General features: G+C 37.4%; 1 protein-coding gene across 4 annotated transcripts in view; it reads right to left on the reverse strand.

Annotated features, from left to right (window-relative positions):
* Window positions 1-20,047, reverse strand: part of Dhc64C (dynein heavy chain, cytoplasmic) — a 244,593-nt gene that overhangs the window by 141,736 nt on the left and 82,810 nt on the right. For all 4 annotated transcript variants that reach the window (XM_083114055.1, XM_083114054.1, XM_083114053.1 and 1 more), the window contains 6 exons: window positions 19,598-19,854; window positions 14,842-15,051; window positions 10,897-11,043; window positions 8,862-9,034; window positions 6,628-6,795; window positions 1,929-2,094 (listed from right to left, as the gene is read on the reverse strand). In XM_083114055.1, the coding sequence (XP_082970181.1) occupies window positions 1,929-2,094; window positions 6,628-6,795; window positions 8,862-9,034; window positions 10,897-11,043; window positions 14,842-15,051; window positions 19,598-19,854 (1,121 nt within the window). The remainder of the gene's footprint in view (window positions 1-1,928; window positions 2,095-6,627; window positions 6,796-8,861; window positions 9,035-10,896; window positions 11,044-14,841; window positions 15,052-19,597; window positions 19,855-20,047) is intronic.

The raw sequence follows: 20,047 nt of genomic DNA on the forward strand, positions 1-20,047 counted from the left end.
TTTTTCTGGTTTTTAGACTTTCGTGGGGCCAACACTCTTGTAGATTGATTGATTTGGTGTTTTAAGTCCACTTTATGTACAGTAAGGCTAATCGGGACTGGACCTACAGTTTATAGTGGAATCCGAACCACTTGTCAACACTTTTGTGGAGTCTAATTATCCTGAAAATTATGCAAAGTCCAAATTTTTTATTTACTTTGCACCAATATTGTGAGGAAAAAGTGTATTATTTGTGAATACATAAGCGGTATTTTAATACTCCGTAATTCTTGAATATTTTGAAGCAAAACTGTTATAAACTGATGCTTATTAATTGGAATGAAATAATTACACTAATATTAATCATTGTTTTGAATAACTTAATATTCATTACTTTGGCAACAACATTGTTGGTAGAAATGAATTTTGGAAATTATGGATATTTTAAAGCAAAATTCTGGTTTCTATCGTATAGTTCCAATCGAAAATTTGTGTTAAAATTTTATATATTTTGAACTACTTTGCATAGTTACAATAACTTTTTAGGTATCGATAGGGGCATGCATATTTCATTTTTGATGAAAACACGAAATGTAAAACAAACAACACATTCTAATGTTAATTTTTCATGTTTCTGAAAGGTGAGAGGTGCATCTTCCTACCCTGTTTTGTCACGAAATTATGCAAAATAATGAACTGCAAAATACGAAATAGACTCTTAAACACAAAAATTTAGAGTTTATTTACCTACATGACACTTGCTGAAGTTTCAAATATCCTGTGAGGTATGCAATTCACAGAAAATTGATTAATTCTGCTGTAAATATTTGAGAAGCAAGAATGGACACCTTTCTACAGAAAAAAAGTTAATACTCTAGTAACTACATAAATGTGCTATTAGAAGGGTTATGTTTATTTTGTGTAGTAAGTGCAGTTTTTAAATCAAATTTTGGATTATGTTCACAATTTTAAAACCAAAACTTAATTTCGTATATGGCTCTTGATAAATTTTTTTCACCACTATAACACCAATTTTTTTTTTTATTTATTGCTTTTGAACCTGAAATAACTGCTTATGTACCGAAATTTTGCTTTTTAATTTAACAAAAATATGTGCCTCTAGGTATCAGTATTAGTATCAGAAGGAATCAGTAAGAGTGGCTGAATGTGGTATTGTCTCAGTCCTATATTTTGACTGAAATATACTCAGTTTTCGTACAAAAACGTTTATCTTTTATGTACCATATATATATATATATGTGTTCTGAACTACTGGACATTACCAGACTTCGGAGCTAGGTACAGGTTGTGGCATAAAATGGGCTTTTTAAAATGCAACAAAACTAATACTAAGTTTTATTTTTTTAGTAAACAAACACATCACCTACATCCTTACACATTGCCATTTGTGAAATATGCACAGTCAAGTTCGAGTTTTGAAAATTACATCCTACAAGTGACTACCATTCTGCCATTGACACTTGGACAATCTGCGGCAGAAACAGTCCGTGACACGTTCCTACATCTGAAACCTGTTGGTTTCTGCTTCAATGCACTTCCTGTAGCTTCAAAGTTCTTCCCATATCCTGATTACATTGGCCGATGGAATAGGACCAGGTCTCCCGAGATTAAAACATTTAAACCAATGTTCTCGTCTCGTAGCAGCAACCGTGTCACGATTTTTTATATGCTCTTACAGCTATAGCATTGAGCTCTGATCCAGCAATCCATGTCTGTAAATGGCATACATTGGTGATGCAAATGACAATCAATAAGTGTTGCCAACACCATTACAGAAACTCTCCCAATGAAAACAAAGAAAAAAAATATATATGCCACATCCTGTACAAGCCAACTGACATCAAGTTCTGTGCTCTTTCCACGGATGTTATGCTACCTGACATGTCCCCAGCTATGAAACGTAGGAATGTAAATATATCTAACATTACCTCTTCTCCTTCCCGTGATGCTATGCCAATAATCACTGTATTGTCCTCGTTCAGAATGATAGCTGCCACCCCAGCGAACATCTTCTTGAAGTGTTTCTGCAGCCTTGCTATATTCTTGCTGTTACCAATGATCTCCAGCAAGTCCTCGTCACCCACGAAGTAGAACCTGGTAAGAAGAGTTCAATTTTGCATGAAATAAAAGTTTTAGGAATGCAGGTGAGAAGATTTGTGTTAAGGTTACAATCTTTATAATCTAATCAACTTTAGTAGCTTGATTTGTTTAACACATGTTACCACAAAATTTACAACTATACTTACCATCACAGAATTTACAAATTATGGGTGAAGAAATCCATGGAAAGTTTTTGTTCAGATGGCTGGCCACTGAATATTAAAGATTTGCTACAGAGCTCCATAAGACAATAAAATAATTATGTCACTGAAAAGATCTGAAAACTATGAGCGGCATTCCATATTGATTTACTTTTCTTTGACTCTCGCACAAAATAGTTACACCTCGGTAGACATGTCAACCTACTCAATGTAGTCTCCCTTCAGCTCTATACACTTTCTCCAGGTTGAGGCAACTTCTCCAGGCCCTGATGTAACCATTTTGTTGGAGTGTGTTGCACCCACGTCTGGACAACACCGTAGCCATACATTTGCCTGCCGACGGTGCTGTCTGGAACTTCTTTGGCGGGGGCTCCCTATATGTTTTCACTGCATGGATTGGGCTTTGGTCTCCGGTTCATGGTAATGAAGACAAATCTTGTTCCCGGTCACAAGTTTAGACATGAAGCCTTCTGGATCCTGGTTGTGGTGCTGCAGGTCGTCGCGAGTCACGTCGTTGTCTATTCTGCATTCGAGCTTTGTGAACCCACCTTTCCCACTTTAACATGTACGCACACAATGAGATGCAGGGTGACTCTGGACACCTCCATTTCCGAGAACATTATGCACCTCTTCTCCTGAATATGTCCCTTCACTCTCAAGATGATCACTGGTGTCGTCACTGTCAGTTTCCTTCCAGAACTGGTTCCCTATTTCTTTGTGACGGTGCATGCTCTTCACACACTGCTACCAATTGCTTGTGAATCTCTGCTGTGCCTCCTTCCACAGAAACCAGGTCGTCCAACACTATCCCTGCTAATTGATCACTCTCCATGATGTCCGACAAGTACTGACAACTGTTGGCGAAATGCACTTGGCGGTAGACCTATGTGCTACCTATCAGCAACCATTATGACAAGGCAAATGGCAGACAGTGGATAGTGGGAATTTCGAAAGTGTAAATCAATATGGAACGTCCCTCGTATATACAGGGGTTGGACAAAAATATGGAAACACCTGGTATAAAACAGATAGCCATTTCAAACACAATTTGCGTCTGAATGGTAGGTAGCACTGTGGTCACTGGCACTTCCTGCGGGGTATACACCCTGGCAAACCTGACAGATGGGCCAGTTACAGTTCAGCGACCGGTCCGTGCAGGTTATCGTGAATCATGTCTGAGCTGACAGAGTTTCAAAGGAGGGCAAATTGTGTGTGCGCGTATGGTGGGAGCTTCCGTGACGAAAGTAGCGGAAATGTTTGGTGTATCAAGAGGCACAGTCTCGAAGATCATGACTGCCTACAAGACTTCCGGAAAAACCGCATCAGCGAAGCACCAGCGTGGATGCAAGTGTGTGTTGCGTGACAGACAGACGCACATTGGGTAGGATTGTGACCAAGCAGAAGATCACCACGGCTCCAAAAGTCACTGCTGGGCTGAATACAGTGCTTACAAACCCTATTAGCATCAAAACAATCAGAAGAGAACTCCACAAGCAGGGTATTCATGGCAGATCTGTAATTCCCAATCCACTCAAGACTGTTGACCATGCTGCTAGAGGGAGACAGTGGTGCAACGCCCATAAAAACTGGACAATGGGGCAGTGGAAGACTGTAATCTGGTCGGATGAGTCATCCTTTACATTGTTTCCAACTGCTGGCCGATTGTACATGTGGAGAATGCCAGCACAAGCGTACGATACAGACTGTCTGTTACCGAGAGTGAAGCATGACGGTGGTTCAGTGATGATTTGGGCAGCCATGTCTTGGTATTCTGCCGGACCCATCATCACCCTGCATGGACATGTCACTGCCAGGAACTAAGTAACCATTTTGAGTGACCAGATGCATCCCATGGTGCAAACTTTGTTGCCAGATGGTGATGCCGTGTTTCAAGATGACAGAGCCCCTGTTCATACAGCTCACATCGTCCAGGACTGGTTTGATGAGCACAAAGATGAAGTGTCACATCTGCCATGGCCTCCACAATCGCCAGACCTGAATATTATTGAGCCCCTGTGGTCAGTTTTGGAGACAAAGGTGCGAGCCCGCTACCCACCACCATCGTCTCTACAACAACTTGCAGCTGCTTTGGAGGAAGAATGGTACAACATCCCTTTGACAACCATACACGACCTGTATTTGTCCATTCCACATCGACTGCAGGCCGTTCTGCGTGCCAAAGGTGGTCCTAATCGATATTAATAAAGGTAATGTGCATTTCTGCAGGTGTTTCCATATTTTTGTCCAACACCTGTACTTCTTCCATTATGAGCACGGCAAAAATATAAGTTTATGTTTATAATAATAACAATTAACAATCTTCCACCAGATTTTGCAACTCATAGTGTGACCACACAATCTTCACCATGGTCTTCCCGAAGGCATAGTTGTAACATCATCCCCTTATAATCAAGGGGGTCCCAGCTTCGATTCCTGATGGAGGCACAGTGGCTCAGATCCCACTTTAAACTGTAGGTCCAGTCCCAAGTAGTCTATCTGTGAATACGGTGGACTTAAAACAAAAAATCTCAAACAAACTTCACCAGTTGATATCATGTGAAAGCAATAAAATAAAAATATACATCTTCATACGGGGCAAAAGAAAATATCAGCATCACATGAAACATCCCAAAAATTAAAGCAGTAACAACTGAAATTTGTCATAAAATAGCTAAATATTAGGGATGGGGCAGATTAATAGCTACTCTATTTGTTTTGATTGATTGATTGATTTGGTGTTTTAAGTCCACTTTATGAGCAGTAAGGCTAATCGGGACTGGATCTACAGTTGAAAGTGGGATCCAAACCACAATGTGCCTCTACTGGGTATCAAACCCGGGACCCTTCCTTACAAGGTGGCGACGCTACCACTGCACCATCGGGGAGGCCTCTACTGTATTTGTATCTGCTGATGTAGGTGTATCGGTTTATTGGTTAAATTTCCAATAATTTTAGTGATCTGATATTTATCTATAAATATCTCATAATTCAGTGCAATATTTTGCCACTTTGTTATAATTTTTATGCATAATCTCCATGCCCAACTTTTTTAAAAAAAAGTAAATGCATAAATATGGATCTTCTTCTTCACTGCAGTCACCTTGTAACATACAAGGTTGTATTAAAAAGTAAGGTGAATTTGTCTGTAAAACCCAGAGTTTTTTGTGTAGCTAATTAAATTGTTTGTATGTGTGAGATACCAAGGTGATGCAAGTCTGACGGCAATTACAGTATTCTACGTCAACCCGTCTGGTACCTAGAGCAATTCAAAGATGGCACAACGACTTGAACATTACTCTAAGGAGGAGGTGCGCAGTGTTATTCGTTTTTTGTGGGTCAAGGGAAAGAAACTATCTGAAATTCATCGAGAATTGTTGGAGGTCTATGGAGAGAGTTATGTCGCAGAAACAAGTGTATGTGTGGTGTAACTCATTTGCAAGTGGTAGGAGTAGTGTGACAGATGATGACAAAAGTGGCAGACCAGCAACGTCCATCACCGCCAGGAATGTGGATGCGATGATTCGTGAAGACAGAAGAGTCAGGTTGTATGACATTGCTGATGCATTGAACATCTCATATGGTTCAGTGAGGAATATCGTCCATGACCAACTTGGTTTCAGGAAAGTGTGTGCATGCTGGGTGCCCAAAAATCTGAGAGGACCAAAAACACCACCGAACAGGCATTTCCCTGACCCACCTCACACGATATGCCCACGAAGGCAGTTGTTCCTAAGTCGAATTTTAGTGTGATACCATGTGTTAAACATACTACAGTTTCATATTTTTTTCTATGCATGTTTTTCAATAAACCGAAATTTCACATTTTTTTATACAGCCTAGTACATTTATTAAGGAGGTCAATGAATCGTTTAGGTTCTTCAAGGACCATTTGGAATTTATCGATCGGTAGAATACTGGTTATCGATATCAGTATTGGTCAAAATTTCATATTGGTCCATCCCTACTAAATACAGTAGAACCTCGAATTTAAGTTTTTCAGAGGACCAAGCTGGAAATAACTTAAAATACAGGAAAATGTAAAATCGAGGAAAATTTATTAAATGTTGGGACCATCAAGATTGAATGTATAATGTGGAAAAATCAGGGAATGTAAAATTGGGGTTCCACTGTATATTACTACACACACATGCACATATATACATACATATAGTAATGAAAGAAAGAACCAGAAAGTGTAATAAAAATGAGGAAGAAATAGGAAAAACTCAAGAGAGTCTTCAGTTTCTGCCGTCTATCAACATTTGAAAATACATCCTGCAGCCACTAAAATTTGAACATTTCCAGGGCATGGGGAGTGTTTCACATTTCCTTCTCATTTAATACATAAAAGTTATAAAAACTTTACCTTGGAAATGAAGACCTCTCTCTTTCAAGATATTCACCCAAAGCCTTCTGTATCTTGCCAAGAAGATCAGCAAGCCTTTCAAGAGATCTCTGGACACCAGGGATGTTCAAAACATCCATCACCATGGGGGACTTGCTCACTTTCTTCATCAGGCCCAAAAACTCAGAACTGAAAGGTTGAAAAATTGGTAAAATTAGCATAGCTTGGTACAATTCATACATCTGGAGGCAAACAGCTATGAATATTGTTTGTGTATTAAATCACAAAGGGATTGATACCACTTAACCTTTATACAACGGAGCATCACACAGATGTATTCTTGTTGAAGCTTGTTGAAAAACAACATACCTTGAGAACTAATTGTCATAGACATCAAATTGGTTTTGTTTTCTTTTTCAAAGACAGGGCTTTTAGTGGAGGTAAAATTTATACCTTGTGCCTCCCAATAATTAGTGTTAAAGGAAGAAGAAAACTGTTTTTTTTTTTTTTAACTGGCATACCCCTGTTTAATATCAAAATCTATTCCTTTTCACAATAGTGTTGCAAAAATAACAACATTTATGTATTTTATATGCAATTACCACAAGTGTTGTGCAGCTTGTGGATCCCACAAAAGTATCAGCTACGCATTGGTGATTAAAATCCAACCCGATACCACTTGTATTGTTGTTACTGATACATTAATGTTATCAACTCAAATTTACTATAAAGCTAAAGTAAGGATAACCTGGTTCTGCCCTGTACCCACAATTTGCACAGGGGTTTGTGGAAGTTTGACTCCTCACATTTCTATTTCTAATCTCAAGTTTGTGGATGTCAAAAATGAAAATCATCTCAAAGCTTCCACTACCTTCACTGATAAAATGTCTGGATATGTCCCACAGCTGATTATTTATTTATTTATTTATTTATTTATACATACTCCCCATAACAGAGCTATTGCTCCACTTACAACGGGGGCTTACAAGTAAATAAACTATGGTACATAATATCCATATACATAAACATATATTAACATATACATAAACATAAATATTAACATATACAAACACATAAACCAATTGCATATACACAAATAATTAAATGATATTAATGCCTATTTTCAGTTTGTGTTATATTACATTGTATTATAAAATTATATTTAGCATTGATAAAATAACTTGAGATATAGAATTACAATTTTTTAAACAAAATACTAATTAAGAATAAAATTGTTTAATTATGCAGCGGCATCAATAAAAAAAAATCCTCTCTTAGATCACTCACTCCAGGGACTGAACTGTTTCCTCTATTGCAGTTTGATGTCCATTGAATGGACCATTATGGCTTTCACAATAGTTAAAAATGTTAAAATATAACTAATATACTGCAACTATGAGTTTGCTAAAGACATTCATACAGGGTGGGCAAAAAGTCCCTTTACATGTTAATAGCATAGTACAGTTAGACTTTTATGAGGAAATCGAGTGCAATCTGCCGCATGTTATGATTTGGGCAGGGATAACGGCAGACCATCTGGTTGGACCATATTTCTTTGATGGTCCTGTGAACCAGCACAGCTATCTTCACACGATTAACACGTGGTTGCTTCCAGAATTAACGGCAAAAGGAATAGCTGACATCGTTACACTTCAACAAGATGGCGCTCCACCACATTTTGCTGTAGTGTCCGCAAACGTCTAAATGAACTGTTTCCAAACCGCTGGATTGGTCGTGGATCACGAGACCTTCCAGCACCGTCGCCATGGCCTCCACGAAGCCCAGACCTCACCACACCGGACAATGCACTATGGGGCATAATAAAAGAAGACGTTCGTAAACGACGATACGTGAACGACGTTCAACTGAAAGACGGAGTTCACATGGCATTTGAAAGGATCACCCCTGATATGCTGCAGCGGATGCACACAACAACATGGCTACGCACCAACCTTTGCATCGAACATTGAGGAGTGCACACTGACGTTATTGATCAATGAACCTTTAACCCTTGTAACAATGTTAATATGTTATTCACAATAAATGTTAATGTTAACCAGACATTGTTTATTCAAAATAAATGTTGAAATTTAAAAAAAATATACCGTTTTGTATTCATAACAATGTTTATCTACATGTCTTACTCTACTATGCTATTAACATGTAAAGGGACTTTTCGCCCACCCTGTAGATTAACTTACAACAGTTATGTTTACACACTAGTTTAACAAATCATATTTCTTAAGCAAGCTTACCTGATGCTCTGGAATCTTGATGTTTCCACAGGCAGGAGTGTTTTAATGTCAGCACTGCCTGAGAAGATGCCCTCTAGGTACACCCACCGTCGCTGCACATCTATCCACACATCAAACAGGGCATTGATTCTGTTCAGTTTCTCTTCCCAGGTAAGGGCTTCCTCTTCAAAAACCTGTGCAAATAAAATTTAATTTGAAGGACAAATACATAAATAACATTTGTTCACTTAGTATTAATAATCTACAATATAAAAAGAAAATGAAAGCCATGGAAACTGCACTTGCACCTTAATCTTGTATGAAACCCATACCTTTGTATTTGACAATCTTAACCAATAATCTCCCCTCCCTTCCTTCGTGGCGCAACAGCCCTCAAAGGGCCAGGACCCACCAGAGTGGCTTTTCATTGGGTGACGCGTGGTCAGCGCATCGGATCCCATCGCCACTGTTTTCTAGCTTTCGTGACTGGAGCCCGCTACTTCTTGTAGTAGCTTCCCAATTGTCCTCACGACACTGGGTCAATGCCAAAATTCTTGGGGGCACCCACCAGGAATCAAACACGGGACCACTTTCACCGAAGGCAAGAGCGCTAACCACTTGGCTACGCAGGAGCCGCCCAACCAATAATATCACAAACTAAATAAGGGGGAAAATCTACATAACATTTCAAAATAGATTAAAAGTTTTGATGTAGATCATTCTCAAGAGATAGGAATACAAAGTGAATGATTTGCTTACACTGGCCCGACCCTGTGGCCGAGTGGTTAGCACATCGCGCTGCGACGCCAAGGGTCCTGGGTTCGAATCCCGGTCGGGCTTGGTTGTTTGTGAATGTCCATTCATCAATTTCATCATTTCATCACTCATCCCCATCTTCGCAAATTAGCCCAGAGGCACAAAACGCGAAGTAAAATAAAACAAATCAATCAATCAATCAATCATTTGCTTACACTGCAGATGTTGGAAGTGATCTTAGGGAAAAGTGCAAGTCTTCACACTGATAGCACCACCGTGATACATGTCTATCAATATTTCAAGGTGATAACAACAGTAATCCTACAATACACTAGAATCAGTCTGTGCAAGTAGACCTTAACTTCGATGATCAATCACAGATCAATAAAAATACAGAATTTTTGGGTACTAAACCCTTTGCCAAGGTATAACGTCCTTCATTTCCCCAATTCGAAAGAAACCCACAGCCATTAATCTAAGGATGTAGTGCACACTGACAAAGGAAGGCTAGTTCGATGTTGTGCCACACAAAACAGGACGGGAAGAGCGTGGTGCAGGTGGACATTCTTCCCTTGCTCCCTTGAGTGTTTTTTTTTAGGGTCACAAAAGATTCAGTTCAATCCCTCTTTTTTCTTTAACCTTTGTATCTTCATTCCTCCCTCATATACATGCTGCTGGGTGTTGCAGTGACCATACCCGGACGAGGGCCGGCTGCTGATAGATGAGAAGGGAGAAAAGATGTGGCAATACTTTCGACTGTAAACTGTGGCATGCACTGCAGTTTCGGCAAGAAAATGAATGGGGATAAAAACATTATACCGCGACAAACAGAATACTCATCATAACTAAAAAAAAATATCTGCGTCATCAGTATTTCAGTAACTACCAGAGCTATAAATATAACTGTTGTACTGGTAGACTTACCAAATAGACAACATAAATTAATTTGATAAAGTCTGTCTGGCTGCAAGAGACAGCAATCAGAAGTTATTTGTTGGTATCTCAGAAACCAGGAAATGTAAAGATTTAAAAAAAAAAATTCTAAAGATCTTGCAAACAGAAATTTAACATGTATTTCTTTACTGTCCTGTCAGTATGTTTATTAAAAAAATAATTTAATTACATACTTTAAAAAATGCCATGGTTTATAGTACAAATTTAAACTGAATTCTCCATAACTTTTAAATGCTTGAAGAAGATTACACTATGTATTTTAATTCTTCTATCCTAGCTAAGTTGTCAAGTTTTCTTGCCCTATTCAACAACACATGCAAATCTTCATGTGCATGCATGTACTTACCTTGTAATAGGGAGAAAGCTTCATTGCTGCCACTGAGTTGATGTGCTCTTTCACCTTGTTGAACAGGTCATCCCAGCCTCGGATCAGGCGGCATTTGTTCTGATAGTTGATAAGGTCAAGTTCATAGTTCTGCCAGGACTCCCTCACCTAAAATTATGTAATTTGCCTTGAGTATATAATTAATAATAATAAAAAAACTAATATTTACAGACACATATATACACAAACACACATTTACTTGAATCAAGTACAATAAAGTACACATGAACCAAGAATAAAGATGGACACTGAAGAGTTGAGGGTAGTGAAGAGCTTCAAATATCTAGGAAGCATAATTGAGAGAAGTGGAAGAATAGACGAGGAGGTAAACAGAAGAGGACAAATGGGTGGTGACTATATCAAAGTGTTCGAAGATTAATATGGAACAGGGATGTACCTATGAAATGCAAGAAGGTAATATACAACACATACTATGTACCGATAATTATGTATGGAGTACAGACTTGGACAATGACAGAGACAAAAAAAAGATGCAGGCAGTGGAGATTAAATTTTTAAGGAGTATATTGGGGAAGACTAGAAGGGATAGAATAAGGAATGAGGAGATCCGACAGACAGTGGGTGTGGTGAAGCTTCAGGACAGGGTAGATCAGGCACAGATGAGGTGGTTTGGACACATGAAGAGGATGGATGCAGAAAGACTACCAGTAAGAGCTTACCATGCACAAGGATAGTGGAGAGTGTTAGAAGAGGACAAGATTGGAACACCCTGGAAAGAGAGGAGTTGTGGAAGACCAGGAAAAAATGGAGAGCCTTGACTTCAAACAGCGAAGGATGATGATGACGACATGTACTTGTAGATAACGCCTTTCACAGTTCTTATAAATACATGGGCTAAGCTGATACATAACTATATTTCAGTGTAAGCTTGTATTAGAAGGGGCATGCATATTACACATAATGTGAGATTCTCGGTGAATTGCTTATCTTTGATTTTTTTTATAGAGAAAGGATGAGAGATACATTTTACTCAAATTTCTGTTGCAAAATGATGTAAAATCAAGTGCAAAATCAACAATCTGGCACAAAATTTGAAGTTTATTTACTGATAAAGACACTTTCAATTGTGTGAATAACTCAGAATTGTGTAAAATTTTGGAACATTGATTCATACTGCTGCAAATTTTGGGTCAGAAAATGGATTTCTGCACACAAGGAAGAGCTTAATAATAGTCCAGTAACTACATAAATGTGGTACTAAAATAAGAATTTTTTGCTTACGTAAGTACCGTATAGGATTGAGTATAATTTTAAAAATCAAATTTTGGATTTTTAACTCTGAAATGACATACTATTTTTCATCCTGAAATGTGCTAAGGTTTTGTACCAAAATTGGTGACATGACAGAAATTTTACCAATTCCGATGTGCTCACCGATATTTCTTTCAACCGAAACCAATGCTGATATTTCACCGATTCCGATACACAAGATCATTCAGTAGAAATGAAGTTTTATTTTCGGCATGACAAAAATTAATTTGCTATAAAGATTTCAATTTGCATGTTATATGTATGTTCTCAAGAGACTTATTACTAGTACAGAAGCAGTTATTTGAATATTTGCATATTCTATTCTTGCACCAATATTGTGTGAACTGTATTTTGTGATTACACGAGATACATTTTCATAATCTTATGCAGTTCTTGAATATCTTGGAAGTAAATCTCTGGTAAATTGATGCTTATAATTACTAATAATATTAACTAATAATAACAAATATAAATCAATATTTTGAACAACTTTTCCTACATTTTCAAGCATCAGTAAGAGTAACAGCATCATTGTGGATTGATTGTTTAAATTGGTTTATTTTAGTTCGTTTTTTTGCCACTTTCGGCTAATTGTGAAGATGTGGATGATTGATATGATGAAACTGATTAAGGTAAACTCCCAAGGACACCCATCTCCAGGGCAGGATTCAAACCTGGGACCCCTGGCATTGTAGTGTCCTGTGATAACCACTCCACCACAGAGGTCAGCAGGTATTAACATGGGTATCATTCCAGCCCTAAGATGTAATATTGCTGATGTTTCAAGAGTAGTTCCTGGAATTTCCTCCTCACATGAAATTTTTCATACATACGCAACCTCTATTATAAGCTCATTAGCAGTAGCACACATATAACAGTTGGGCTGAAAAGTTCGTAGGCTAACATAGTAAAAAATATTTTTTTGACAAAATTCGACTTTTATTATTCAATATAGTTGCCTTCGAGGGCGATACAACGATTATACCGGTCATACAATTTTTCGATGCCATTTTTATAGTACGATTTCTCTTTAGTCTCAAAATAGGCCTCAGTTTCGGCGATTACCTCTTCATCAGTGCTAAATTTCTTTCCAGCGAGCATTCTTTTAAGGTCTGCAAACAGGAAAAAGTCACTGGGGGCCAGATCTGGAGAATATGGTGGATGGGGAAGCAATTTTATTACGGTTGAATATCGCTAAACATTGCTCCGAATCATCAAAACGTTGTTGCTTTTGATCGATTGTGAGCATGTGCGGCACCCATTTTGCACACAGCTTTCGCATGTTCAAATATTCATGCACAATATGTCCAACACGTTCCTTTGATATTTTTAAAGTCTCAGCTATCTCGATCAACTTCACTTTACGATCATTTAAAATTATTTTGTGGACTTTTTTGATGTTTTCGTCGGTAACAGCCTCTTTGGGGCGTCCACTGCATGCATAGTCTTCGATGCTCATTTTGCCTCGTTTAAATTTAGCAAACCACTTCTCAACGGTTGATTTTCCTGGTGCAGAGTCCGAATAATGTTTATCAAGCCAAGCCTTGGCTTCAACAGTATTTTTTTTCGCCAAAAAGCAATGCTTTATTAACACACGAAATTCTTTTTTATCCATTTTTTCACAATAACAAAAGCTGCTTAACTCACAATGCTATATCTCACGAACTAATTATCCGGCAGCTGTGAAATTTATACACGTATCTTTTGAAGGTAAATCACATGGATTTAATTCTAGTAACGCCATCTATGAGTCAGCCTATGAACTTTTCAGCCCAACTGTTAAATGTATAATTAAGGTTCTACTATATTTTGTTCTCAACTAATCGTTAGCAGCTAGACCCTAGATTTTAAATAGTCCAAACCACTAATGATACTACTAGCACTTACACATGTTGATCATAAATATCAACTAGGAGTGTGTGGGACAGATTTTTTTAGTCAGGAGGGGATTATTTTTAAACCCAAGGTTTGGGACAGGCAAAACTAGCAATTTTCTGACTAAGCTCCGGAAATATTAGAAATTTCACGGCACTAAAAATCTCAAATTCTACATTTTTGCATTTCTGGATAAAAACTAACACTAGAGAAATGCAGAAAACATTGAGAATTAACAACTTTTAAACATGACCACTTGCATATTTCCTGACTGCTCGGGATTCCACAAAGTTGGGAACTCATTTCCCAAAAAGATGGGAAATTTTTTTTCCCGATCCCGGTACAGACTTTTTCGTATCCCAGATACAGTAGACTCACGATTAACCAAGGTTCTGGGTTAACTGAGGGAGTGGTTGGAAAACATCGTGCTTCATAACGCACCTCCCTGTTTGTTTATAGAGTCAAGTCACAGTCCGCGGTGCACATGTTCATTACATTGTCGGTGTATCCGATTGTTACGGTGGTGTTTAAGTCTGTGTAGGCCTATTCTAAGTGGAAAAAGTAATCTTCTCATTTATGTTGTACTAGTAATAAATAATTACTATACAGTTTTTAAGTGTTGTTTCGTCATTTATGACCTATTAGCACATTATCTCCATATTATCAGAGATTTCCGTATCCGAGGTAATCTCGGTCCCAATTAGCTCAGATAATCGAGAGTCTACTGTACAGCTAATATTTACTGATGATGCCACTTACCTGCTTTAAGAATTCCTCCAGGGCCATTTCTCCCTGAGCGACCAATATGATGTCCTTCACAATGGCTTCGTTCTTCTGCAGGTTTACGTCCCACACTTGGCCAAGAGTTAGGTCGGACAGGACCCAGTTCACTTTCAACTGCTTCATCAGCTGCTTCCAATGCCTCTCTTTCAGGGCATCGGACTTCAGCTCCACAATCATCATGTTCACCTGCAACAATTAACAAGCACACCTTCACAACTAGTTTATTAGACAAAAACATACAATGAATATGAAAGCTGGATCACTACACAGAGATAATGAACTTGTTCAAGGCCTAAAGCAAAAGAGAATTCAAATGCAGGGCAAGGGGTAATTCTTTGGTATTTTTATTCACATTTTAGTACATTTCCACAGCATATATAAGACTGATAATGTTACTGAACTTGATTGTTTATATTTATTTCTTACCTTAAAAATGTGTAAAAGTTGACAAGATAAAAATTAGGAATGGGACAGATTAATTGGCACTCTCTCAGTATCAGCCGACATAGGCATATACATATATCGATGTATCGGTAAAATTACTGATTATTTTACCGATCCAATACATCTATAAATACCTCAAATTTAGTACAAAATTCTGCCATTTTGGTATAATTTTTATGGCTAATCTGCATGCCTTACTTTTTAAAAAGTAAATGTCTAAATATGCAACTTCTTTTGCATTGCAGTCACCTCAAAACACACATTTATTAAAGTGGTCAATTATCCATTCAGGTTACTCAAGGACCATTTTGAATTTTGTATTAGATCGGTAGAATATCGGTTATCGGTAATTTTTATATCGGTGTCTGCCAAAATTTCATACTCAATGTTCATAAAAATTAACACTGAACACACAAAACAAAATGCATTAGCAATGCTGTTTCAGTGCAGCATTGGATTCTTTTTACAGGGTGGCTACTCTAAGACCGTGATAAAATTCAAGTATAATTCCCGGTTATCAGGGCGAACTTTCAAGAAATTCAAGGCAAAACATTGAAGGGTGCATGCAAGAGTTCCCTTTATTTCAACCTTACTTCATATTACCCCCCCCCCCCCACACACACAGACATATATAAACATATTTTTTTTAAAAAAATGTTTTTTTGGTTCCCATGTGTCCAAAGGTTATAATTCAATTTAACTAAGATAAAACGTCGTGATTCAATATTAAGTGACTCAAGTTCGAATCCCGAGGTTGGTGATTTCAGGTGAGAATGTTCAGAAAATGTCCCTGCAGATGAGGTTCTGGGACTCACCCAGCCTCTCATCAATGAATATCTGGGAGAGAAAGCGGACGGAGCATGGTGCTGATCACAATCACCTCCAGTATGACCAAGATCGAGAATGTTATGGAGCTCCATCCTCCACACCTTTGTAGTCCTGAATGGCATGGTGCAATGTACAGGGGAAAACTTTACCTTTACATTATTTCTTGTTTCAAAAAAAATAATAAGGGCAAAAACACTAAAAAAACACAATATAGATAAATTGGAATTTATGTACAAAAAAAATTATATTCATCCAGGATTTAATATAGACCCCATTGCATGCTAGTTGCATGTTCAACAATGTGAAATAAACCCACATACTTCATCCTGCTAGTTCCATTAAATTGGGTAGCCTTTTCTTCATTGAACGTTCACGTTTTAAAGTCGGACCTAGCCAGAAAGATCACTAGCAAATAATTTCAAAATTTCCAAGTTCAAGTTCTAGTAGACTTTTTTTTTCTGAAAATTTCTACAGTTGAACAGATTGTTTTGCACAAAACAAGATTTTTTTGTGGGAGGAAACTTGGGTAAGAAGAGTACAAAATTTTTGATTGAATTGTTGCTTTTAGTCCACTTTATGCACAGAAAGGCTAATCGGGACTGTTTAAAGTGAGATCCGAACCACTGTGCCATGTGTCTCCACCGGATATCGAACCCGGTGCCCATTGATTACAAGGCGACGACGCCATCGGGAAGGCCCACAAAATTTTTGATAAAGCACATCAAGCAGGTTTCGTATATTACTTTCCAGAACTGTCACAGAACTTGTAGCAAACAAGAAAATTTTTAAATGTACAGTTCTGGAAAGTAATACTAGATTTGCTGTTTCTATCCTAAAGAAATATAAACGATACACAGTAATGGTCCATTTCTGATATTATAGTCGTACATAATACATACACTCATCAGGAATCAAAGTGGTTAAATTGTGAAAATTGCAAGTGACTTGAACAAATACTGTCTGTGCAATTTTTTTTTTTTTGTTCGATATCTTTTCTGTTGTTCACATTCATCTCTTTTACAATCCTATTTTTACAGCAATCCTGTTCTGACAATTTCAGAGTTTAAGATTAAATTAATCTTGCAATTTGCATGCATGTAAGGTATTTCAATAGGAGAATAATTACCCATCAAAAACATGGGGACACAAGGATCGCGCTGCCATCTTCGTTGACCTGGCCCATTACAGGTAAAATCATCGCATTGAACTTTTGAAAGGCAAGTGTCAACAATGCATTTTTTCAGTTAAACCAAAATTTGATAACTATACTTTAATAACATTTAATATGTAGACCTAGTTTATAGAATGTAACGTTCTACTCAACCCTGATTTAGAAACATAATCCATAGTGTCCACTTATTTGCAAACCGATTCAAAAACATTCCCCCTCCCATCCATGTTTCATACGAAAATATTTGCTACTTTGTCCAGGTCAACAGTATCGAGCATGTTCTGGTGGACATAGCGCAACACCTTTTCCGTGTCACTTTGTGCAATTTTTCATGTGTAAAGAGCAAAATTCCCACAGAATTCACGCATAATTCTCGGAGCCAATAATTCATGCAGAATTCCCGGAATTCAAGGAATTCCCGGTGAGTAGCCTCCCTGTTTTAGCTTTGAGTTTATTAAATTAATACATTTAAGACCATAAAAATTGCATAACTGATGCTGTTTTAATGCAGCTATGGAGCAGAATGTGTTTAATTTAACTAAGGAATGCTGGAAGGAAGCTTACTTTGTAATGAGTACAGACAGCTATGGTAATATCAAAGTGAATTTAAACTTAATATGTTCTAAAAAATCCAATGCTGTTAGGTGGATTGGTAGAGCTTCACAACTATAGGCTACACATTCACCAAATTAGTTTTTTTTTAATCAAGCTATGTTAAAAAATGTGTTTTACACAACGAAGGAATTCTAGGAACAGTGCAAGTAGTCACATTGAATTCAACTAAACTAAATAACATTATAATGAGGATGGTAAATGTTTCACAAAAATGAATCAGAACTCCATGAAAACCCTGTATTATTTCTACTCTTGGCACATAATGTTTCCTACACAATATTTGGCCTTTATCAGTCATAAAAAGATAAATATGGACATGGATGCACAGCTAGGTGTAAGGCTGGTCATAGGTGAGTTTTGATGTTTTCTCTTCTCTTTCTTTTATTCCTTTCTTTGTTATGTTGTCCTGTACTGTATGAAACTTCTTGAAATTCAATTTTTCAATTATTGTCTTGCAACATAATTTACCAGCCTAGGCCCACGCTGTGTAATTTTCTTTACACTCATCTGATTAAAACTGCTTGACATAGTCGAAAATATTGCATAGGAAGCAAATGCTAAGTACTAACTAGGGATGTGACGAAGCTGAAAATTTGCCGATGCTGATGTACTCACCAATAATTTTTGGAACCGATACCGATGCTGATATTTAACCGATTCCGATACAGATTATTTAACAGAAATGGGATGTTATTTTGTGCATGACAAAAATAAATTTGGTATGTACATTTCTATTGCATATCATAAGTATATATACATATGTACATATGAATCTACAAAAGGTTATGTGAACCTAGATATTTAACATTTGAATTCCTGTTCTGCCAGATTCAGCTTCAGAAATACGAGATTTGGAAGCACTTCAGGAAGTAACCTACTTCTTCTCTTATCGCAAATCTGTTCAGCAACACTGAACACTCAATCACTGAATACTGATGCAACAGGTATACTCAAGTATTTTCTCAGCACTTGCTTCAGGTTTGAATACTGATTTTTGAATTTCCAATACAACAGCAGATCCTGGTTCAGCAATGCACTGTTTTATTTCCCATGTATAGTTAGGTTGATCCTCTGAATGAGAGTTTGCAATAATTTTAATACAAAAACTCTACAATAATGACGAATCATAACCAAATTTTCAATAAATCTTACAAAACTAGAATATAAAACTTATTAGAAGGTAAAACTCTAGTATAATCTGTACCGGTTTAAATATCGGATATTTGCCAATTCTGATACCGATGCCGATATGTCAATTTCTGCCGATTTTCATACATCTGTAATTGGCTCCAGCACATCCCTAGTACCAACAGAAACAAAAATAAAACACAGCAAGTACTTGTGTGTATATATAATAAATCATGTAAGAGCAAGGTGTAAACAATGCTGTAACTACATATTTATAACAAGAAAAGAGATGCAAATAGTAACTAGGGAATATATTTGATAAATATGAAAGAACAAAGGACTTTGAATGAAGAATTAAGAGAGTAAAATAAGAGGTAACATGGATGTGTTAAATTCTAACTTTATGAGTAGTGAATGATGATACTTCTCAGAAGAATGAGAACAAATAAAAGTTAAAATCAATGGATCACCAATCTGTGGAAATATTTATGAAAGGATTCATGAAACATAAGAAGATCATCAACAAATTCCAAAACTTATACTTACTTTGGTATATCCTTGCAGCAGCTTCTTCACATACTCATATGATGAATACTGCCTCAAACGGGCTGGTAATTCTTTCAGTTGTGTTACTAGAGCATCCAGCTGCTGCCTCAACTTCCTCGGTTGCACAGACAGCCAGGGCTTTTCCCGAAGTTCGTCAATCTGTGCCCAAATTCTACACAACTCAGACCAAACACCTCTTAAGTCTTGCAGCTCCTCAAATACAACTTGCATTCGATCTTCACTAGTACTGATTCCACCTATAACAAAAATGAAATCAGTGGTAAAAATCAGGCATACCAAACAATTTTTTAACATGTTCTCTGCCACATTGGTCATAATGAGCAAAAGGCCTCCCCGATGGGGCAGTGGTAGCGTCGTCGCCTTGTAATCAAGGGGTCCCGGGTTCGATTCCCAGTGGAGGCACATAGTGGTTCGGATCCCACTTTAAGC

This window comes from Lepisma saccharinum, chromosome 28, assembly GCF_977018435.1.
Source record: "Lepisma saccharinum chromosome 28, izLepSacc3.1, whole genome shotgun sequence".
NCBI lineage: Eukaryota > Metazoa > Arthropoda > Insecta > Zygentoma > Lepismatidae > Lepisma > Lepisma saccharinum.